General features: G+C 34.5%; 1 protein-coding gene across 1 annotated transcript in view; it reads left to right on the top strand.

Annotated features, from left to right (window-relative positions):
* Nucleotides 1–25,327, top strand: part of LOC150087884 (uncharacterized) — a 295,573-nt gene that overhangs the window by 1,489 nt on the left and 268,757 nt on the right. The window contains exons 2-7 of the mRNA XM_090369951.1: nt 2,210–2,270; nt 10,356–10,479; nt 14,943–15,048; nt 15,359–15,378; nt 15,508–15,722; nt 24,975–25,167. Of these exons, the coding sequence (XP_090226077.1) occupies nt 2,235–2,270; nt 10,356–10,479; nt 14,943–15,048; nt 15,359–15,378; nt 15,508–15,722; nt 24,975–25,167 (694 nt within the window). The 5' untranslated portion in view covers nt 2,210–2,234. The remainder of the gene's footprint in view (nt 1–2,209; nt 2,271–10,355; nt 10,480–14,942; nt 15,049–15,358; nt 15,379–15,507; nt 15,723–24,974; nt 25,168–25,327) is intronic.

The raw sequence follows: 25,327 nt of genomic DNA, 5'->3' as shown, positions 1-25,327 counted from the left end.
TGTGGATAAACCAAATAAATTTAATTTAACATTGATATATAAATGGATTCTTCCTTGCCTCTCAAAACATCCAACACAGAATTTGAAGTGCAATCCACCTACTGTAGCAAATGAGAGAACAGTAGGTAGTTCCCACATCTTATTCATTCTGGCATCCATCCTATTAAGAAATAGGTTTCCTGTTTCAGAGTTAGTAGACAATCTACTAAGTATGATCTATAAAACCTTGCACGCATGAAAGATAATGGATGATAGAAGATTATGCATAAAGGATATCTGTGAATGTCATTTGTTATATTTGGTGCTAAAACTTTGCATATCAAAAGTGAAGTTACAGTGGTGGTTGCAAATGCTAGAAAGCTTGAGAAAAGATTGGATTGCCACTTGTTCTCACATTACTAGTCAAAGTGCATATCCAGTGGGATTTTTGAGTCACATCACCTCTGCTGATGAGATTACTCATCTTTTTTAACCCATAGTCCAAAAGGTACGTGAAATAATGGAAACATTTTGATAGACCACCTCCCAAGGGTATTTTGAGTAATTTGGTCCACTAAAAGTGTTTCAAGTTTCTTCTTTTGTGATAAAGTGGGTATCATCCTAGTGTAACCAATTCTAGAGATACATAATTTTATAATAGTATTATTAAAATGTCATTGACAATGAACTCGTTCATATGATTGCGGGGGAAAAAAAAGGATCGAACATACAAGAAATTTTATTTGGACCAGTGTAATATCCTCCTCCCCTGACATGTATAAAGTCCAACTTGCAGGTAGATTTTGGGAATTATCAAGTCTGGCTCCATTGAATATTTGACAGTTTTCAGATATGAAGTTTACACTTTGAGGAACTGAGTATCTGCCAGGATGAGCCTTGGAAGTAGTATTTTTTTTGTGAGTAAAACCTATACCTAAATTAGAATCCAATCCTTTTTTGCCATAGTGTTGAGAGTGTATAAAGTTTTCAATTTGCTTAAAGTAATAATTGCTCTTTAAAAAAATAGAATTCACATTTGAATTGAACCTCACTCTCTCTCTAGCTTAGCAAAACATTATTAAGGTTCATTACCTTTCTAGATAGGAAAATAAATTTCTTTTTCTGCCTCCTACAGACATACTCCACTTACCATAATGGATCCTTACATTTTCAGTGATATCTGGTTTATTTCTGTGTCTGGTTTCTGTTGTATTTTCTCAGTCCCCTAAATACTTTCTTTTATTTTCCTTCCCTATTTGCATCTCATTTTGAATTTTATTTCATTAATATGTTTTGAATATATATTAATGAAATATAATAATGATACTTCTATCACACTATGTTTCTGAATGCCTCTACTGCACTCTGGAAATAAAATACCTTCATTATTTAATATACAGAGTGTTTCAGAATTATGTATACACACTTGAAAAATTAATATTTAATGAACAGTATGCATCAATTTAATTTTCTTGAACTTATTTTGTAGCTTAAAAATAGACAATTTTTTTACAATAATTTAATTTTTTTTTTTTTATAGATACCTCTAAAATGATAGAGAGTACCCATTTAAGTTTTGAAGAAAGAAAGGCAATTATAAAATGGTATTGGAAATATGAAAATGTCAATGAAGTTCAGCATGCTTGGAAATCACTATATGGAACAAAAGTGCCCACACGTTTAACAATACTCATTTGCAGCATAAATTTGAGGAGAATGGAACCATTCAGAATATTGGTAACGTAGTATGTGGCAGGAAGAGAACATCAAGAAGTAATGAAAACATTGAAGCTGTAAGAAATGCAATCTTGTGCACCCTAAGAAAATCAACAAGACTGTGTTCACAAGAGCTGGGTTTAAACAATACAAGTGTTTTTAGAATGATGAAGGAATTAAAAAATTCAACAAGAAGCAGAAAACATTTCACCTGATTTGTCAATTTAGTATGTAGATCTGTTGAAGATAGATGCTGCTCATGCATTAATGCTGATGGAGGGCATTTTGAATTAAAGTAAAGTTTTATTGTTGTAAAAAAATGAATGTTTATTGTCTTCAAAGTATCAAAAAAATTGACATTTGTATATATTGTTCATTAAATATAAATTTTTAAAGTGTGTATACATAATTTTGAAACACCCTGTATGTTTTTGATACTTTTACCATTTGCTTCATGTTGATTGTAAGGTGCTATTTAGTGAAAAGAGTATATAATATTTAATTTTTTTTTTAGTTTCCTGTTATAATCCAAACCAAAGATGGAACAAGATGCCCCAAGTTCACGTGAAGTAAATGTAAGATTCTAAAATATACATTTTTTTTATTCTGTTTTGCATTTAAAATTTTTATTGTATTATTTTCATGTGAGGGTTGATTAAATGAAAACAGTTGTGTTACTCTGACATTTTATTTTTTTATATTACAAGTAACCCTTACCACTATTTTTCAGTATAGCGACTTATCTCACTCTATATACCCTCTGCCCTACAGCAGTAATGAATGACATCACTGCTTGCCATCTCATTTGGTTTTAGGTAGAAACCCATTCACAAGTCTTGATGTATCACTGAAAAATTTTATTTTATTTTTATTTCAAATCACTTTTGAAATTAAAAAATTGAAAATCACTTTTTCACTGTATATTGCTCCTCAATATGAAAACAGTTCTTCTGTGTTCTGTTTTCATAGGTCCAAACTTTTGAAAGCAGCACACAGATATTGCTGGAAATGGTGTCTGATGATATGGTAATGTGAAATCAAGTCTACAGACAGGTCCTTGATCTTTGATACCATTTTGCATGCAGCTTAGGACAGTATGTTATGATGTAGACTTTGTGTATCTCCTTTCATCTTTTCCCTTTAAGCATTGGTTTAGGATAGAATAATTTTTCTACCTTCTTCTTCTTCTAGATCTTCCTCTGTTTCATTTCTCTATTGGTCTCTAGTTCTTTAATATTTGCTATTAGACTATCACCTTTTAATGGAGGAAGTTTGAGTACCCCAGTGACCTGAGAATTATGCTGATGGGAGCTTAAACTCCTAGCCAGACAGGTTGAAAGATAGGGGTGAGATGAGGTGCAATCTGCTATTCAAGAGAAGGATCAGATTCCACAATATTTCAAACTTCTTTAGAAACTTTCAGTTCATTGTTGGCCTTTTGATGAAAAATCTGTCGTTAAGATGCTGTTTCACATTCTAGATAATAAATGACAATACCTTTCCAGCATAGCCTAAAAACAGACCTATCATATATGATAGTAATTGGAGTTTATTAGTTTTTATAGACATAGAGACATCCACAAATATATTTGGGGATCTGGAAGGTATAAAATGCTTTTATACCTTCCAGATCATTAGACTACATATAGAGGTAGTTCCCGACTATTCTTCATCTTCATCTTTATTATTCTTCATCATCATCAATAAAATACACACTCGTTGATGGTTTGTCACTTGTTGATAGTTCTTTAACAGTCATTCCGGCCGCACATTTGCTTATGATCTCATATTTTGTTTCCATGTTATTCCTCTTTGCTGTTTCTTTTTATTAACATCACTCACCATAGTACTACTTCATTTTTGGCATACTGTATAGTATTAATACGGTGGATAAATTTGAAATAAAACAAGACAGTGAAAATGATGAGAAGCAGAACCACTCTTTGTAACGTCAGTGTGGTAACTGCTTTATGTTATGTGAGTCAATGAGATGCTCTCGTTTGCCTGAACAAACAAATGCACACACAGCAGTACTGTATTGTATAGCTACAGGCATAGTTTGAAATTCTGTGTTTTTGTATGTTTAGCATTTATTAATTACAGATATTGTTCATATTTTCAATTTTGTTGATACTTGAAAAAAAAAAGAAAGTGTGAACTGCCTCTACTACATTTTTTTTTATGAAAACCCCAAACACGAGAGGTATTAGAACCTATAGTACTTAGTACTGTGCTTGGGTTGGAGGTTGAGAAGATGAAAGAAGATATTTGTTGACATTAGACTTGAACTTCTGTACACTGTAATTTTCAGGAAATACGTATGAAGGAAGGTTGTTCCAGAAAACGGCAGTTGAATGAATAAACGAGGAAGATGAAAAGTTGGTTCTGTGAGTTTGAAGTTGGACAGTAAATGGATGTTGGCTGGTGGCGGCACGTGTTTGGACCATTTTGAAAGAGAGAGCGGGAATTATAGAAGCCAATTCAGAAGAACAGTGCCCATGGAAGTATCTGTAGAAGAGGCATGCAGCAGAAACAGTACGTCTATGAGAGAGCGAGTGGAGAGACTCTGTTAGAGATGAATCATTAATTAACCTAACTGCCCTCTTCTGAATGGAATCTAGAAGCCTGAGAGAGATTTTGGGTACCGCCCCAGATGTGGGAACAATATTCCATGCTAGGGCGGATTTGTGATTTGTACAGAGTGAACAGCGTTTGGAAGAAAAGTAACGCCGAGAGTGAAAGAGAAAACCAAGTTTTTTAGATGCAGAGGAAGCAATATTTGTAATGTGCTTGTGCCAAGAGAGATTAGAAACCAGGGTAATCCCCAAAAGAGATATATCATTTTGCCTAGAAATCGGAGTGTCAAAAAAGATAAGCATAGGAACAGAAGAATATTTTTTGCAAGATATAAGACAAAGCTGAGTTTTAGAAGGATTGAAATCAACTGAGTTGTCTTTGCCCTACTGGATAATTACCTGGAGATCGGCATTTAAGGAATTGGTAGCAGATTTTCGAGAAGTTGAAGCTGATTGAGCAGTGTAAGGTTTCTCAAAATGGAAAGTGGAATGCAATGTGCTATCATCGGCAAAACTATGGATAGGATTTCCAGTCAATGGAAGAAGGTCATTAATATACAAAAGGAAAAGAGTGGGGGACACCAGCGTTAGTGGAGAAGTTAGAAGACAGAGAGCCATCTACCATCACCCTCAGTGAGCAATCAGAGTGAAAACTGGATAACCAATTACAAAAAACAGTTGGCAAACCATAAGATGGAAGCTTATTTAGAAGACCAAATACAATCGAAAGCCTTTGAGGTGTCAAGAGCAATTGCTTGTGTTTCGCCGAACTTTTCCATTGAATTTGTCCATAAATGGGTAACATAAGCCAGATTATCACCAGTGGATCGACACTGATGGAATCCATACTGGCGATCGTTGATCAGACGGAAGGTTCTAGGTAGTTTTAGAGTTGGCAGTTAATTGATTTCTCCATTACTTAAGAAAGAGTAGAAATAATTGCAATGGGATGATAATTGGATGGGAGGGATTTGTCACTCTTTTTAGGAACTGGCTGGATATGAGTAAATTTCCAAGCAGAAGGAAAAACACTTTTGGAATAAGAAAGTGAAAAAAGGCAGCAAAGAACAGGAGTAAGTTCAGGAGCACAGGTTTTGAGAACAAGTGGAGAAATACCATCAGGACCTGGAGCTTTTTTAGCATCAAGATTCGTCAAAATCCTTTTGATGGAAGACCACAGGAGGCATTGAATGGAGCGTGTTGGGAATGGTGGGAGGTGTTTTACCAAGATCATTAATACATGAGTTGGAAAAAAAATGGGATGCTAGCAGGTCAGCTTTATCCTTGGCTGAAGTGACAACAGAACCATCTAGTTTTGACAGAGGTGGGAGCAGAGATGGGCAAACGTTGTGGCCAATAGCTTTAGCTAGAGACCAGAAGGCTCGGCTACCATTAGGGCAAGAAGCTAGTTTTCTACTCTTAGCCTGTTAAAAATCTAGTTTGGACTGATTAATTGTTGTCTTTACAATTGTTGTCTAGACAATTGCTTTACAATTGTTACGAGCTTTGGTGTAGGCAGAAAATGAAACTGAAATTTTGAAACTGTAATCCGACCAAGGAAAAGAAGAAAAGAAATCTCGCAGGTCATCCCATTTTGCATTCTTGTAATGCCAAACAATACAAGGTTGAGAATAGCCATGAGATAAAGGCTCCATTGGAGAAGAGACAATCACCAAGTTGTGATCTGAGGTGCCTAAAGGACCACTTGCTTTGACCGTGTACTTAGAAGGGTTGTTTGTGAAAAAAAAAAAAAATCAAGCCTGTTGGCTGTATGGTTAGGATTGTCTGGTATTCTTGTAGGTAAATGAACAATCTTTGCAGGGTCATTAGTAATTGCAAAAGCCTCAGCATCTCGACCAGCTGGGTTGGTGTGACTAGAAAACGGAAGCCAGCTGGAGTTGTGAACATTAAAATCACCAAGGAAAATTACCTCTCTGTTAGGAAAGTTGGACTGGTCAAGTTGCAAAGATAGGAAGTCAAAGAGCTCCAAGTGATTAGTGCAGTTGGGAGAATGGTAGAGACAACAGATGAATTTGACACAATGAGGCAGAGAGTTTTTAAAACGGAGAAGATGAAAAAGAGGAGATTCCAAATTGCTAAGTCTCTGGCAGGGAATATTGGAACAGACATATGCACAAGTACCACCTTTGAGGTGAAAGGAATCATACAGCAAATAATTTGGGCAACTGAGATGAGCATATACTACATATATTACATATACTATAGATATTACAAATACTACAACAAATTTATAAATAAATTTGATGAATTTGAATTACTGGTTAACTCATTAAATTCAGACATTATAATGTCTGCATGGAATATTAGAAATGTAGTTTCTGATATTTCATGATATTTATTATTTAAGGTATTTATCAGTTATTTATTTATCAGTTAATGGAATATTAGAAACATAGTACCAATGTGACGTAGAGTACTAAGAATTTGAATGAGTAGTGGATCTTCATGTATCGAGAACCTTTAAATAAAGGATCCACCAGCTGGCAGTGACCAGTGTGCTGATGTTGGGATTTATTTGAAAACAAATATTGTCAATGATAAAAAAGGAAAATATTTTACTTTTGAAATGGTAATTACAATGGTCATATGACAGTTTTAATTTTTTTTTCACTGGACCTAACTGATTTTAATAAATACTAAATGAGAAGTGTTCAGGGAATTGATTGTAGAACTTCAGCTTTTGATACCAACTCAGGGATGTTGTTCAAGATTTAGATTTAAATAGATGTCAGATGAGACTAGTAGCAAAGAAGAAAAATGCATGGGATGATTATAAATTATTAGTGGACACAGAAGACTGCAGCAAGTATAAACTAGTCAAGTAAACTGCAGTCAAGTTACTAAGGGATTAGGCATGCTAAGGCAGATTACAGAATTGCTGGCTAAGAATGCTAAAAGTAGCAAAGAATTCTTTGCTTATGTTATTACCAGAAGGAAAGGGATGGACCAAATTGGCCTGCCAGACATGGATGGAATAAGTATTGATGCTTCCATACAGATAGCTGACAAACTGAATAAATATTTTGCATCTAGAGTGGTGCACAAAATGTTGACAGGCTTAAACATTTCCTAAAAAACTAAATTTATTCATTAATCATTACAAATATTATGAGTTTTCATGCTGAGATTCTTGTAAAACATTATTATTATTATTCCTGTAAAACATTACAGTACACCAATGCTATAATAACATAGCTTTTCTTCATCAACTTCACACCACAACTGAACAATTGTGGCTCCTTAGTCCATGAATGTGACCGGCTTCCTGCAGTACAATTTTTTCTCAAGAAACCCGATAAGAGAGTGTCACATGGGTCCAAGCACTTGTTGAACAGAATGCAAAGAAAAGTAGCTTGATATATTCATAAGCTACTTTGCATATTGATTGTCCTGAACTATGCTGTGTTACAGTTCAGGTCCATCTAAAGAGTGAGCACTGGCTACACAAGATTGCCTTTGTTCCTGTACTCAGGCATCCTCCTCAAACTGCTAGAATAAAAAAAAAAAAAAAACACCCAAAATCTTCTCTGCACAGCAGTAATGTTCATTGTTTTGAAAAGAAAAAAAAACACAACTTCAACTTTCTGCTTGTTAGTAAAGCATGATTTCTCTGCCACTTCGCTTACTGATGGGAGCACATGGGATTCACAAGTGTGTAAAGTTCTGTGACTTATTGCTGCTTTCTAGTAAATTTTACTACTGTAGATTACCACCAGTTTTAAATGAAATTTAACTAATGCTTTAGTTTAATTGATTATACAAATGTGTCAGCATTGTTTCATCAATTAAAGATCATTATAATGATACAAATACAAATGTGCCACCTTGTATAAGAAGTTTTTAGAGATATGCAGCCGGTGAAAGATTTTTTGCAGTGGATTTTTCATCCAAGAAAGGAGTCAGTTCAACCTGGAAACTGTTGATGATGGCCTCTTTCTGCAGCAATTTAAAAAATGTATAAAATTAATTAGGCTATTAATGTATTTTCAATACTTTTCTATTTATTTTTGTTTCTTTTTTTAAGTTTTTGCATATTATATACAATTAAAAAATAGTGTTGTTGATCCAGTGATTACTTTCATTATTATATTTATTTCATTATTATATTCATTATTATATGTAAAAAAAAATTAAGGTAAATTTTCCTTTTTTTTTTTTTTTTTTTTTTTTTTGTATGATGTCAAGTTTGTGTGCAGGTTGGGTGTGGGTCTAATACAATGGACCCGTGCAAGATTCTATGCATATGTGAATGTGCCTAAAATGTCAATGATATGTCAATATACAGTTTAAAAATGCATCTGTGATATTGTAAAATAAAGACAAATTATTTTGACACTCATCCTTCTGTTATATCATTATATGAAAGAGAAAACTAGATATAAAGATCTAGGATGGGAAGTTAATAGGAGTGCTGATCTTTCAATAGAATCTGTTTTTGAATATCTGAATAGTCTATATGTAATGTCAATATTTCACACTTTAGATAAATATTTCTGTAATCTTAATGTTAATATTTTCAGTTTTGAAACTATACAAAATTCTCTGCAGTGAAAAGAAATTAATATAATCATTAGCAAGGGCACATGATGGAAGAAAGCAAGCTTATATAGCATCAGCCAAAAAAATAAATAAATAAAAAAAACACACACCCCCTTCTCATTTCACCCATCCATTCACTCAAAATGTTTGTCTCGTTCTGCCTCGAATCTGATTAAGCTGACAACTTCTACAATGACAGATGGAAGTTTCAGCAATCAACCACCTGCTGGCTAAAGGCAAACTTCCACACATCTATCCTACAACTGTGTTTCCTCAATTTGAATTTATGCCCTCTCAGGTGATTATTCTGAACAAGAGAAAGAATCCCATCAGCATTGAGCATGCTCAAACCATTCAAGACTATACACCTCAATCAGATCACCTCGCAGGTGCCTAGTCTCCAGACACTGTAATTTGCAAAACTTAAGCCTTTCTTCGTAAGAGCAACCCTTTGTTCCGTTCACTAACCTTGTTGCCCTTCTCTGTACTTGTTCCAACATCTCTACATCCTTCTTAAAATGAGGCCTCCAGATCTGTATACAGTACTCAAGGTGCGGCCTGACCATTGCCTTATACAAGGGGCTAATCATCTCCTTATCCCTGCTAGAAAAATTCCTGTATATCATTGACAAGACACCATGAGCTACTCTTGCAGACTGTCTGCACTGCTCAGAAAACTTCATATCTGCCTGCACAATTACCCCCAGGTCCTTTTCACTCTCTGCCACTGTCAGTGTAGTACCACACAGTTGATACGTTACTCTGGGATTAATGTATCATAACCAAGAAGTTATATTTGGAAGAGTAGGTCACTGCTGCATTAATGTTTTTTTTTTTTATTTATTTGTTTTTATTTGTTAAATTGATGCCAAGAATAACATTATTAGATTTTCATTTATTATGGAGTGATTTTTTTATTATATATTTTTTTATTGGTGTTCTCTACTGATAGAAAATCTGTACAGTATGATGATGACGTAGTAGGATTTGAATTAGAAATCACCTTTAAACATGAAGCATTTTAAAGCATTTTTCTTTTCTAGCTTGTTTACCAAATATGGAATGGCAACTTGTGAAATCATGGTGTTTATGCTTGCATGCACTTGTAATAACTTGTTTTTGCAGTGATTCAAACCAAATTCACAATATGTAGGAGGGAGATAGTTTCTCACAGAAAACACAACTGATGGCTGTGCTTTTATTTTAATGCTACCATTTTGAAACAAGGCAGTTGGCATTCAAATTAAAAATGCTATCTATTCAAAATGCATATGCTTAAAGTCCATTGCAAACTGCATTTACACATTGGGTGATCATATGGTATTTTTATAAAACAAGATTTTCAAACTGGTAAATAGATTATAAAAGTACTATGACTAAAACATTTCATGTTAGACAGGATTGAATTATTCTCCATTATTTTCCGCCTTGTAAGAAGTGCGAAAGAAGTCTGTTAGTTGTACTTAGATCTACAATATGCTAATTGTAATTAAAAATATTTTATATATATTTTTTTATTGTTAGGATTTTTGTTTCCGGCAGTTAAGGAGGCTTAAAATTATAAAAGAAGATTCTTTACCAACAGATATTATTAATCTCTTAGCAGCTTCTTCGCGCTTTGGCCTTATATTCATTGGAATTGAGCATGGTAAGTACTAATTGTCAGGCATACATTCTGACATGTTGTACAATTAGGTTGTTGCCTTGTTTTCATGGCTATTTGTTTAATTCACTCAATTAATAGAATAAGAGAATTTTAATACCTATTGTGTAAGTTATGACAAAGTTGATTACATGAATGACCAGCTTGTTATTTCTGTTTCACTAACTTATATTTTGCTGTTGAGACAACGACAGCATTAATATGTATGTTATGATTCAAAGAACAAGTGTCATGTATTTCTTCTTATTTTAGTATATATTTCATTGAAGTATCTTCTTTAACCCAGCAGTGCTGGTACCCCTAATTGTAGCCAAGATGCTAGCGGGGCAACAGACAGATGCCAATTTTCTTTTTAATTTCTAGAAAAAGTTTTTTGAATTGTACTGGACAATACCAGTCTCATCCTTTTGTAATAGATTGTAATACCGATTATAGGTTACTTTATATTTTTTTAATAAAATAATAAATATTTAAAAATACTGTGTTTTACATCTTTTATTTAAAAAAATAAAAATAATAATCATCTGAACGTACAATATAAATGTGAATTTACAAGTCTGAAAATGAAAATTTTTCAGTTTAAAAGACTTCATCATGCAAAATTTCAAATTTCTACTTATTATATGCATACATAGTTTTAAAAAATTAAAAATATATGTATAATATATTGGATACTATTATTTATTTTCATTTTGAAGTTTTTTCAAAATTTATTTCAAATTTGACTTTCCACAAAGTATATGAAATTTTAATGTTGCTGACTCTTCCAAGTGAATATTGCCTTTCATGTTTACTACTCAGAAACAATAACAAAAACACCTAGGACAGTTTCTTTAAAATAAACAGTGTATTCTACTTTTTTTTATATGTTCACAGCAGAAAAAAATTTTGTCTCCCCAATGAGTTGCACTGGTATTTCACTACTTTCAAATAGCAAGCATTTCAAAATAGTTAAAAAATGTATATATATATATATATATTCTGTGCTACCAGTTACTTCCATTTTCAGATTTTTTTCAAATTTAAATGTGGAACTATGTGAAGTGCGTGAAATTTGAAAATTATGGTTATAGCTACCCACAGGGTAGTAGACATCTTGAGTGAATATACAGTTTCACATTCTTGGTTTTCTTATGTGAAAACAATATCAAGTCTTTCAAAAACAACTTTGTATAAGATTTCAAATATATATAGAACTAGTGGGAGAGAAAAAGCAAGTAACAGTGAACTGTAAACAAATGGTACATTGTGGTTAAAACTTTATAGTATTGGCAGTGCCCTACCTCTCTTTGACTTTTCAGATAGGTTGCAGAGAACCTTAAGGTCTGTAATTACTTCACCCTTTGTTCTTCCCCTTTGTGAATTGGGGATATACTCGCACATCTCAGTCCATTGGGACCTCCCCTGAATCCAATGGTACTCTCATAATTATGGCTAAAGGTGTGCTGACCTCTTTTGCTTCCTCTTTCAGTATAGGTACGTAAGTCTCAGGTGCCTTATTTACATTTGGCTTCAACAATTTCTCTTCAACTTTCCTCTCAGTTATCACAAAATAATTTAACTCCTTGTAATTTGATATACTTCCAGTATTCCCATCCTTGAAAACTTCCTTATGTGTAAATGGAGATGCGAAATAGTTATTCATTTTGTCAGAAACCTGAGCAGGATCATTAACTGTTATACCATTTACATCTAGTAGACCAGCACAATTCATCTTTTCCTTCTAAGTTTACACAAGTAAAGAAATCTTTATTACATTTTTTTTTACATTCTTAGTAATAGTATTTGCCCTATAGTGCAAGGAAGCTGCACTTGCAAAACTCACAAAAAAAAAGTAGATAAGAAAATACAAATTATATGCTTCCCTTTCCTCCTCATATAGGTAACTATCCAATTGACCTTTGAATTTATTCAAAATGTCAGCCTCAACTATCTGTGAGGGTAACTTGTTCTAGCAATCAATGACTTACTGGCTTGAAGAGAAATTTCTACAATCTAATCTAAACGTCAACCACTGTAATTTGAATTTATAGACTTTAGTTCTGGAATTCTTTATAACAGTGAAAATTCCACCTTCATTCATTTTATTAATCCCTCTCAGGGCCTTATAAATCTCAATCTGGTCACCTCTGAGGTGCATGGTTGCCAAGCTCTGTAGCCCACATAATCAGGATCTTTCTTCATACTGTCATCCTTTTGCCAATCTCACCATTGCGAGTTGTCTTTGAACTTTAAAGAAGCTCAATGTCTTTTTTTTTTTTTCAGATAAAGTCTCCATACTTGAGCACAGTATTCCAAATGTGGTCTTACAATTGCCTTATACAGCTGGATTATGACCTCCCTATCTCTACAGAATAATGTTCAATAAATCATTGATAGGACACCATGGGCTTTCCTGGCTGCCAGTTTACACTGTTCAGAAAACTTCCTATCTGCCTGTATTATAACTCCCAGATCCCTTTCTTCCTTCACTGTTTTTAATTCAACCCTACCAGTGTATAATTTATTTTGTGGTTGCTATTCCACAAGTGTAAGACCTTGCATTTTGCTACATTAAAACATAGCTGCCACTTCTCTGACCATCTTTGAAGTCTTTTCAAGTCATCCTGAAGGAGCACTGCTTGGCACTGATCATTAACAACTCTAGCAATTTTTGACATCACAGCTTCTATCCCTTCATCGATGTCATTTATGAAAATGAGAAACAAAAGGGGTCCAAAAACCAATCCTTGGAGGACCCCACTCCTGACATAACACCAATCTGAAGAATATCCATTAATCACAACCCTCTGGTGTCTGCCCTGCAGCCACCCAGCAATTCATCTTAGAATCTTTCCAGTAATCCCAACGGAGTCTCCGTAGCCAGGTGGGCAGGAGCAGCAGTGCATGCACACGCTTCTTGATTAGACTGGGGTTCGAGCCCGTAACCACCAAATACGGAAAATGTGGAAAGGTCAGGGAATGACCACCACATATACCCGGAGCAATATGGCCTTAGTTGCTAATGCTCCTAAAAAAAAAAAAAAAAAAAGTAATCCCAACCTTTTCCAGCTTATACAGTAACCTCTCATGAGGTACCAAGTCAGATGCTTTGCTAAAATCCAAATAACCAATATCGAACTATATCAAAATTGTTTCCTACATCCGGCTCATAAGTAACTGTGTCAAAATAGCCAAGTTAGTTAAACATGATTTTCCTCTAATAAAACCATGTTGTGTGTCCTTCAAAGTTCCATTGCTATCTAAATATTCTTGGATTGCACTCTTAATCGTTGCCTCTACGATTTTCCCTACCACCAAAGTTAGATTGACTGTTCTGTTGTTACCATCTTTACTCTTAGACCTGCCTTTATGTATTGGCAATATGTTGCAGTTCTTCAATCCAAATCAAAGTACAAAGATGCCCTCATAATTAGCCTCAGTGGTTCAGTACAATCCTTGGTGGTCTCCCTCAAAATTACACGGTATATGCCATCAACTCCAGGACCCTTACTTGCCCTCCATGTTCAAAAGTTTTTCTAATAAACCATCACCTGTAATTACAAAAATCACTAATTTCATATGGCTCAGCTTTACTCACAGCCTGTTCTCAGAATAAAGGTCTTTCATCGATAAAGACTGAGGCAAAGTATCTATTCAATTCATCTGCAACGTCAGCTGGGTTATCTAAGTCTTTCCTACACCCAGTGCACAAGTCTCTGATCTGATTAGCTTTCTTTTTCATTGTATTCACATCTTTGCCAGAAAATTCTCATAATCTGCCTCAAGCTGCCATCACCCACTTTGTGACTTGATTGCAGACTAGTTTGTATCTGCTGTAGGCTTCTGTATCACTTGATAATTGATATGCATCCCATGCATTTTTCTTCTCTGCCACTAGTGTCATCAGGTTGCGTGACATCCATTTAGGTCTAAATCTTGAACAGTATTTCTTAGCTGGTATAAACACCTATTAGCATTTAAGGTTTTTTCCCCTGAATGCTTTCTATTTAGAATTCACTGTTGATAACATCATCATCAGTTGTCCCAGTGAATAGACTTTAAAACTGTCTGAGACCCTTGTAGCCACCTTTATGAAAGCAAAGCAAAAGCAAAAGCTCTTCCCTTTGTCCTTGGCAGTAGATACATCTTTTAAATCCTATATCAGTATTTGTGATCACTGCTACCTGAATATTAGAAGGCTGACTTTCCTTCTCAATTAGTGGGTGGTAAATACCAACCAGTCTCCCCTCCTTCTCTCTCTCTCTCTCTCTGCTGTCTAAAGAAGATTCGTTCCTTGTCATTACCTGCATTACAGTTTTATTTGTTTGCTGAAGAGTAACACGATATCATCATTACACTAGAAGCTGCCATATAAATATTAATTAGCCATTAAACTCAACAGTACTATTATTTTTTAAACATTAATTTTTTTAAAAAAAAAAAGAATATTGTTTTGCTTTTGATAGGATTTCAAGTGCTCAAATTGGATGATGTTCTGAATTTGGATGCTGATAGAGATAATACTCATATTGAGGCAGAAGATTTCCCTTATCAAGAAGTAAAGCATCTAAGGTTCTTTCCCTGAATGCTTTCCATTTAGAATTCACTGTTGGTTCATCATCAGTTGTCCCACTGAATAGACTTTAAAACTGTCTGAGACCCTTGTAGCCACCTTTATGAAAGCAAAGCAAAAGCTCTTCCCTTTGTCCTTGGCAGTAGATACATCTTTTAAATCCCATATCAGTATTTGTGATCACTGCTACCTGAATATTAGAAGGCTGACTTTCCTTCTCAATTAGTGGGTGGTAAATACCAGCCAGTCTCCCCTCCTCTCTCTCTGCTGAAGAAGATTCGTTCCTTTTTACCATTACCTGCATTTCAGTTTTATCTGTTTGCTGAAGAGTAACACAATATCATCACTATACTAGAAGCTGCCATATAAATATTAATTAGCCACTAAACTCAACAGTACTATTTTTTTTTAAACATTAATTTAAAAAAATAATAATAATATTGTTTTGCTTTTGATAGGATTTCAAGTGCTCAAATTGGATGATGTTCTGAATTTGGATGCTGATAGAGATAATACTCGTATTGAGGCAGAAGATTTCCCTTATCAAGAAGTAAAGCTGTCTGCATCTCCATCATTATTAACTCTTAATGCAGATGAACTTATCTTAGCAGTAGTTGTGAAGAATGGCTCCAGTGCTGTTGAACTATATGACATTAGTTCATTTTCAGACAAAGTTAGTTTGGAATAATTAAAATTTTCATTAATAAGAGCATTTTATTTTAAAACATTAATATATTCCTGAATGAGAATTTTTAGAAATACAAGGAGTCCACAGCTTACATCATTTTGAAGTTATGCTTTAGGGATTACAGCTGAATTCGTATCTGGCAGAAACATTGCATAAGTTTGTTATATTGCTTTGATCTGCTGAATAGCATCAGCTATGATAGTTGTATTTTCAGCAGCATTTTTGTGTTATTATACATTTTTTGATTAACAGCATGGGTATTTTTTGGTTATTATTATTTATTTATATATATATTTATTTTTAATTATTATTATTATTATTATTATTATTTGTTTTTTTTTTTTTACTTCACCTTGGAAAGCAGTAACATAAAGTAACAAGTTGAACACAGAGCCAGGTTTACTGTTAGGTATTAAACTTATAATCTTGGTACACAGTCAACTTCTCTGAATTGTTTTATTAGCAAATTGGAGCTTGGAGTAATTATTATTGATAAATAAATGAACAATTAATTTTTAATTATTAATAATTGCAACACTTTTGGGTATAATGAGCAGAAGCCTGAAAAACAAGACGCAGGATATTTCAGAGACTGCTGGGAGTCATTGCGGTACAAGTAAACACGCTAGGTGTTTGGTAAATAAATTTGATGAATTTGAGGTATTACTCAAAACATCAAAGGCAGATATTGTTGGGAAAAAATTTTATTTGTTGCACAGAGCATTAAACTACAATACATAAAATTAGCTTTCGGCTGGGTGGCAGCCTTCATCGGATATGCAGATATTGTTGGGATATCAGAGACGTGGTGTCACACAGATATAAGGAATGTGGAACTGGAATTTGGGGAATACAATGTGTATAGAAAGGAAAGACAGGACAGGAGGGGAGGAGGGGTTATGCTATTAGTTAAGAAACACATAAAATCCAAGAAAGTGAAGCCAGTCGACATCGATGGACAGGGCAGTGTCAAGTCAGTTTGGTGTGACATAAGCATAGGGAAATCAAAATCGAGAGTAGGAGTCTGCTATAGGCCTAATGACTCTGATGAGTATAATAAGATATTGTACAGGGAAATGGAGTGGGCCAGTAAATCAGAGAGTCTTATAATGGGGGATTTTAATTTCCCAGATATTGACTGGAATTTATGGGTTGGTCACTCACACACTAGCCAGGCTTTTGTGGATTTATTGGATGATTGTTTTCTACATCAGCATGTTCGTGAGGCAACAAGAGGGAGCAATACTCTTGATCTGATTATCAGTAGTGATTCTTCATACATTAAGAATCTGCAGATAAATGAACCACTAGGTGGCAGTGATCACAGTGTGTTGAAGTGGGATTTACTCAAGGAGGTAACTACCATCAGGGGTTAAGGGAAGGGTTTTTGTTTTCGTAAAGGCGACTATGATGGTCTGAGATAGTATTTATATTCTATACAGTGGGACCAACTGATGATGTTACCAACAGCAAACTCAAAATGGGAAGCATTCAAGGAACTAATCTTGGAAGCTACCAGGCTTTACATACCAACTAAGAAATATTGTTCAAGGTTTAGGCCTAAATGGTTGCCAGATGAACTAATGAGACATGTGGCAGAGAAGAAAAATGCATGGAATACATACAAATTAATGGGCGACATGGAAGCCTATGATAGATATAAGTTGGTCTGTAACCAAGTCACAAAGGAGATTAGGCAGGCAAAGGCAGACTACGAAAAATCCTTGGCAAAGGATGCAAAGAAAAACAGAAAAGAGTTCTTTACCTATTTAAACTCAAGAAGGAAAGGGATGAATCAGATTGATCCACTGTATATTGATGGTTCAACAGTTGAGGATCCTGCTCAGGTGGCTAACAATCTAAACGAGTATTTTGCCTCTACATTCACGCATGAGGAGTTATTCAGGAAGGAGAATGACATAGGTAAAGTAGACATTGGCAGTGAGCTAGATGATTTTGTAATAACTAAGAGGAAAGTGGAGGAGAGATTGTTGAGGATAAACATAAAAAAGGCACCTGGGGGTGGATGAGATCTATCCAGTTATATTAAAGGAGGCAGCAAAGGAAGTAAGCAAAAGCTTAGCCATAATTATGAGAGCTTCTTTGGACCCAGGGGAGGTACCCATAGACTGGAGATGTGCAAATGTAACCCCAATTCACAAAGGAGGATCAAAGGCTGACACAAGTAATTATAGACCTGCTAGTTTAACTTCTGTTCCAGGAAAATTAATGGAGGCACTGGTTAAAGAAGCACTGCAGGATCATCTAGACAAGAATTCAGTTATAGCTCAGACACAGCATGGTTTTGTTAAGGGCAGGTCTTGCCTGACCAATTTGATTGGATACTATGATGTAGTCACAAAAGAACTGGATGCAGGGAATAACTTTGATATTATATATTTGGATCTTAGAAAGGCTTTTGATACTGTTGCACATGGAAGACTGCTGCAAAAATTGGAGCAGTGTAGCATTGGAGGCAAATTGCTGCTATGGATAAGGGGATGGTTGAGTGGCAGAAGACAGAGAGTGGTAATCAGTGGACACTGCTCAATGTGGACTAATGTTATTAGTGGAGTTCTTCAGGGTTCAGTGTTGGGTCCATTGTTGTTTTCTGTGTTTATGAATGATATTGATGATGGTATATCAAGTTTAATGTCCAAGTTTGCAGATGATACAAAGGTTGGCAGGGTTGTTAAGGACACTACTGATGCTATGCTGCTGCAACAGGATCTGGAAAGGTTGAACAGATGGGCTGAGAGGGGGCAAATGAAGTTTAACATTGACAAATGTAAAGTACTACATATGGGAAACAGTAACCCCAGAGCAACGTATCAACTCTGCGGTACTACACTGACAGTGGTGGAGAATGAAAAGGACCTGGGGGTAATTGTGCAGGCAGATATGAAGTTCTCTGAGCAGTGCAGACGAGCTGCAAGAGTAGCTCATGGTGTCTTGTCATTGATATACAGGAATTTTTCTAGCAGGGATAAGGAGGTGATTATTCCCTTGTATAAGGCAATGGTTAGGCCACACCTTGAGTACTGTATACAGGTCTGGAAGCCTCATTTCAAGAAGGATGTAGAGCTGCTGGAATGGGTACAGAGAAGGGCATCAAGATTAGTGAATGGAACAAAGGGTTGCTCTTACGAAGAAAGGCTTAAGTTTTGCAAATTACAGAGTCTGGAGACTGGGCACCGGCGAGGTGATCTGATAGAGGTGTATAAGGCTTTGAATGGGTTGAGCATGCTCAATGCCAATGGGATTCTTCCTCTTGCTCAGAATAATCACCTCAGAGGGCATAAATTCAAATTGAGGAAGGATGGATGTCGGATAGATGTGCGGAAATTTGTCTTTGGCCAGCGGGTGGTTGGTTGGTGGAACCGACTTCCATCATTTGTTGTTGAAGTTGATAGCCTAAACAAATTTAAGGCTCAACTGGACAGGTATTTCGAATGAACGGAGGGGTGAAATGGGAGTGGTGTTTTTTTTTTTTTTTTTTTTTTGGCTGATGCTGAATAAGCTTGCTTTCTTGCATCATATGCCTCTACTAATGCTAATGCTAATAATGCTTGAACTTCTGTGTTTCTCAGGAAAGTTGAACACACAGTGCTAAATGTTTTGCCAGAACAACCTTCAAGATATGTGCCATTGACATTAGAAGCTCAAATGGCAAAGAATTGGAATTAGCAGATTTAGGTTGATAGTAAATTAGAGTAACATGTATCACACAACCAAGAGGATGAATACAGATGACCTGCAACTAAATAATAATTATAAGTTAATTTATTTTGGAAGTAAGATACAGTTCAAGAAAGGTGTCATGGATCAAGAATTTATAAAGCAAATGAAAAGATTAAATGCAGCAACTTAATAAATCAATAAAAGATTAAAACAAAACAAATTAGGATGTCTGAGTATAAGGGGATCTCCAATGACCAAAGAGTATATACAAGTTCTAGTTTTTCTAATTTTTTAATTACTTTCACTGTTAAAGCTTAGCACAGAACTAATAGAATCAAGAGAACCAAAATAAACAAAACCACACAATATAAAATTAAAATAGCTTGTATATATTTTCTTATTTTGAAATATAGATCTGCTGGAAAGGGTGCAGAGACAAGCAACATCATTAGTTAGGAGGCCGACCGGGCTAGCCGAGTGGGTAAAGTACCTGCCCGGCAACCCAAAGGTCGCGGGTTCGATTCCCGCCTCGGGCTTGGATCAAAGTACTGCAAAAACCTTGGGAGGTGCAATATGGCCACAGAAGCCGATGCGCCAACAACTACCAAATCAAAAAAAAAAAAAAAAAAAAAAAAAAATTAGTTAGGAGCACGAAAGGATATTCTTATCAAGAAAGACTAGGATTCTCTAAGTTGCATTCTTTGTTTAGGCATTTGCAGGGTGCCCTAATTGAATTGTATAAAGCTTTAGAAGGGCTAAATAAACTAAATGCTGATGGCATCTTCACTCTTTTGAGATGAAACATACAAAAGTTCAAATTTAAATTGGGAAAGGATGGCTGGGGAATAGATGTATGGAAAATTGCATTCAGCTAAAGAGTAATCAATTATCTGTTTTTGGAATAAACTTCTAGTTAGTGTTGTGAAGATGGGTAGTTTGAATAAATTTAAGGAAGAGTGTACATTTTATTAGAAGGAATGAACAAGTGGAGGTTTTTTTTTTTTACTAGTAGTGTATAACTTCCTTGCATTATATTGCCAATACTAATACTAATTTGCAAAGGCAATTTTTAGTTGTCTGCTTTATATGAAATGTTCTTTACCAAAACAATAAATATATTCATTACTCAGCCAGCACCAAGCAATCTTTTTTTTTTTTTTTTTCCAACAATTGTTCCATGCTCTAAATACATTGAGCATAAGCGGTGTGATAAAAGAATAAACTTGCTACTTGTTTATTAACTGATAAAGTATTATTCCTTTATGTTGAGAAGTTTTTACAAAACTTATTACTGAATTTGTTTCCTCTCTTTTGAAATTCGAAGAACAGTCTAGTTGGTTTTAGCAGAATGTTTTTAACATTACAAGAGACTTTGTTCTCTGTAATGGAAAACATTTTGTTATCTTGCTAAAAGTTCAATAAACAGTTTATGTATCTCTGCTTCTTTCTGGCATAAGCATAACTTGAGCAATTAAGTTAAACTACAGAGCTTATAGAACTAGTTTGGAAGAAAGTTTAATTGGCTGGGAAGTATTTTTCAGTAAAGTTATCATGGGTTCCACTCTTCTGCCCTAAGGATGGATTTACATCTTTTGAAAATTTTTTTCCTGAAAATTTTGAATGATTTTTTAAAATAAATACAAAAAAATTCTTATTTTTCTATTACTGAAAATTTACAGTTGGGGACTTTCTTTATGGCAGCTGTTAACCAAAATATTCTTGGCCGTTCTGAAGTATGCAGTATTATTTAAATGCCAAAATAAAAAGAAACTGGCATATTTCGGTAGCAGCAGTCCCAAACACATGGGTTCCACTCTTCTGCCCTAAGGATGGATTTACATCTTTTGAAAATTTTTTTCCTGAAAATTTTGAATGATTTTTTAAAATAAATACAGAAAAATTCTTATTTTTCTATTACTGAAAATTTACAGTTGGGGACTGTCTTTATGGCAGCTGTTAACCAAAATATTCTTGGCCGTTCTGAAGTATGCAGTATTATTTAAATGCCAAAATAAAAAGAAACTGGCATATTTCGGTAGCAGCAGTCCCAAACACATGGGTTCCACTCTTCTGCCCTAAGGATGGATTTACATCGTTTGAAAATTTTTTTCCTGAAAATTTTGAATGATTTTTTAAAATAAATACAAAAAAATTCTTATTTTTCTATTACTGAAAATTTACAATTGGGGACTTTCTTTATGGCAGCTGTTAAGCAAAATATTCTTGGCCATTCTGAAGTGTGCAGCATTATTTAAATGCCAAAATAAAAAGAAACTGGCATATTTCGGTAGCAGTAGTCCCAAACACAAACATGTCACTTGTGATTCTAGTGCAGTTTCGGCTATAAGCTCATTTGTGACATCACATAATGCCAAATGCCCCACACACCTGCAGCTAATTAAGGGTCCTGTAGCTTTCTCCTAGCAGGCTGTGAAATACTCCTGCAGGAAATTTTAGAGAAGTGAGTGACGTCAGCTGGATCTTTTTGTTTTGCTTTGAGAGTGGGATTCTCATCTGTTAAGGCTGTGTTAGACATGCTGCGGAATTTACAAAATTCACACTTGTTTAGCATTCATTATTTATACTTAATTTTTTTGGATGTATCAGTGTATATAAATGCATTATGAAGTGAAAAATGGCAGCATTGGAATTTTTAGAGAATAACAACCTGGTTGATGATACTTATGTGAAATATAAATGGCACTGGGAATGGTTACTTTAAAGCGATGTAAATAACCATCAGCAGTTATCAGCTGTAAGCTGATTAACTGCTTTGAAGAAGCACCGTGAAAGGAGGATATTTTGGCCATGTCCTAATCCTGGCATTCTATCTCATCCCAGAGATGTTAGAACTCTGATGGCCAGGTCTGTTTCGTAGTGTCTTTCTTGTCTGGCTAATTGGCAAACTTACATAAGACTGACTTAAATAGTGTATAACATAACTGATCACACCATAGGGCCTCTTTTTATCAGTCCAATCCCAGAACAGGCAGCACACCACTCAGTAGTTTGGTATTGTTAGACTTGTGAGCTGCAGATGTAGGTTATGCAATGGGATACACTTTTGTTTACTCCTTTTGATGCTAGTTCTTCCTTTTGACAACTTTGAAAGATTTAAATGGAGTATTATACTGTGTAGTGGCAAATGGCTATATGAATTTAACAATTAATTTTGAAACTGTAAGCTCTGCACTATGACTTATACTGTCTGCCACTGATATCTGTGGTGTTATGATGGCACTGTTACATATGCTTCTGTTTCATATGTGGCTGGTCAAAACCTATTTCACTGGTGCTGGAAATGACTGAAATGACTGAGAGCATGGTATAACTCTTTACAATCACTTGGAGATCGAGAGGCAGTGATTTTGAAATTTTCCAAATTTTAGAGAGGCATTCCTGAGCAGTTTTAGATCACATTTCAATGAATGCTGAGCACTAACAGCTGAATTTATTTACATCTGTAAACATTTATAATGGTTTAAACGTAGTACTAGTGGTTAAAATGCAAATAATAGTTAAATTTTTAATATAAATAACATTATGGAAATCCTGTTTTCAAAACTTGCTACTGTGACATGTTAGACAGACAACTTGTAATCGAGACCCGCTAATATTCTTAAAATTGGAAAAATGCCAACTCATTGTGATTTTCTGCTGTATAGGATTTTCATTTTAAATTAAATTTTTGAAATCTAAGATCTCAAGCAGAAATTTCAAGCAGAATTTTTTTTTTTAATAGAAATATTATAAATATAGATATTTTAGAAATTTTAATCCAGGAATTCTCTTACCTGAGATTTTCAAGTTTTTTTCCGGTTCTTCAGGAAAGGGAATTTCATTTAATTTAAAAAGAGGATCCTATATAGCGGAAAATCACAATGAGTTAGAATTTTTCTGATTTTACGAATATTAGTGGGTCTCGATTAAATTTTTAAAATGAAAATAAATTAAATAAACAAAGCCACAGCAAATATTCTGATGTACTGTAATGCCAATTGTCAGTTTTAAGTGCATGCCTGCCAATATTAGAGAGAGAATATTAATGTATGTGCTTCTGAGAAAAAATACTTTTGCTTTGGAGAATATTAAAAGAAAATTAACTGTTCTTAAAGCAGCGTTTATCAAGCTGTGGTCTTTGAACCCTTGGAGTATCCTTAGAGATACTCCAGCGGTCTGCGAGTAATGCCAAACTTTCTTATAAATATTAAAAACTGAAAGAATTTACACGATTGAGCAATTCTGTTGAGTTTGGGGTTCTGAAAAACATTTTTCAAGCCAAAAGGAAGGGATCATGTATCACTAAGGCTTGTGAACTAAGTCTTTAAGGAATAATTATAATGTGAGGTACATATTATCAATTTACGTAGGAGGTAATCCTTATCAGTTTACAGTTATGAATTTACTTAGGAGGTAATCATTATCAGTTTACATGATATTCTGATTTTTTTAATAAGAAATTCATCATTTCATCATAGTAACAAAGATCACTAACTTTTGTTTTTGCTGCCATTATAACTATAACAAAGAGAAAAAAAATAGGCAGCTCAAGGTTGCTCATTAGACCTCTTCTGTATGGAGTTAGAAACCAAACAAGTGACCTTGAATCACCTATTTTCCTCAATTATTCATACAACTGATGAGCTGAAAATTCAAACCTATATGGCCTCAGAGAAATAAGATGTTTTTGGGAGAATCTTGTCCTTTCATCTGTTTTTTTTTTTTTTTTTTTTTTTTGCAAAAAGCAGTATTTAAACTGCATAGATAATGCAGTGGTCCTACTTCTCACAGTAGAATAAACTTACCTTTGCAATAAGTTGCCCTGATATTGCATGACTTTTGAACTTGTGGTTTCACCAAAAGGTTAATTGGCCATTCATTGAAAAGATATGACACTACTATGACAGCCTGTTTCGGGACTAAGCGGTCCTTCATCGGATGGAAGATGGTCTCCAGCAACACTCAAACAAAACATAGTTTTATCTATATTACAGCTTTGAAGCTTTTGTATACCACATGAGAGCCCACATCAGACAACTTTTTTACAACTGTTTTGCCTGAGTGTTTTCACTATTAACCATCTGTTAATCTGATAAGGAACTAGCTAATCCTGAAACAGGCTGTCATAGCAGTGTCTCATCTTTTAAGCAACTGGCTAATTACCTTTTGGTGAGATTGTCTGTTTGAAAGTAGTGCAACTCGTTGCAAGGACACATTTGTTTGCCCTTACAACAAATTTGCTGCAAGAATGAAGACCATTGCATTATTATTTTGTTTAAATCCTGTTGTCTGCAAAAAAACAGATGAAAGGACAGGATAGCTCTGTAAACATCTTATATAGAGAGAAATGGCAAACTCTTTTATGCATCAATTCTTAACAACAAATGTGATTGTCTATACTAGTGCCTGATTGTTTTCTTAATATTTACAGATTGTAAAATGTGTCAGATTTTACAGTTTACTGTATTATGTTTTAGTTATTTCATTTTATTTGCAAACTTATCCAACTTAATACTTTTTTCTTTTTTTTTTTGCTTTTATTTTCTTTTATTTAAGAAGGAAATGCCCCTCCCATTTTCAAGTATATCTTTGTCATCCAATGCAACAGTAATTGATTTAGTGTGGAATCCTGTAATAATATCAGTATTAGCATACTGCCTTAGTGATGGAAGTGCTGGGCTATATGAAATTAGTGATAATGGTATCAAGAATACTGCAAAGCTTCCTTCACAAACTGGAGCAACTGCAGGTAAGAAAAAAAATGTGTTGTTTTTAACATGCATCACCATTAATTTTCTTAGTTTTGATTTTAAATTTTATGCAGAGATTTTGTGTGCTGTATTTTTCATGAACTTTCAGATATCTAATTAGACAAAATGTGTAATTTAAAGATGTGATTTTATTACTTC

This window comes from Mastigoproctus giganteus, chromosome 3 (genome assembly GCF_048544385.1).
Source record: "Mastigoproctus giganteus isolate SK-2022 chromosome 3, ASM4854438v1, whole genome shotgun sequence".
NCBI classification, from domain to species: Eukaryota; Metazoa; Arthropoda; class Arachnida; order Uropygi; family Thelyphonidae; genus Mastigoproctus; species Mastigoproctus giganteus.
The sequence above is the reverse complement of the archived record's forward strand: the minus strand, read 5'-3'. Positions and strand labels throughout refer to the sequence as shown.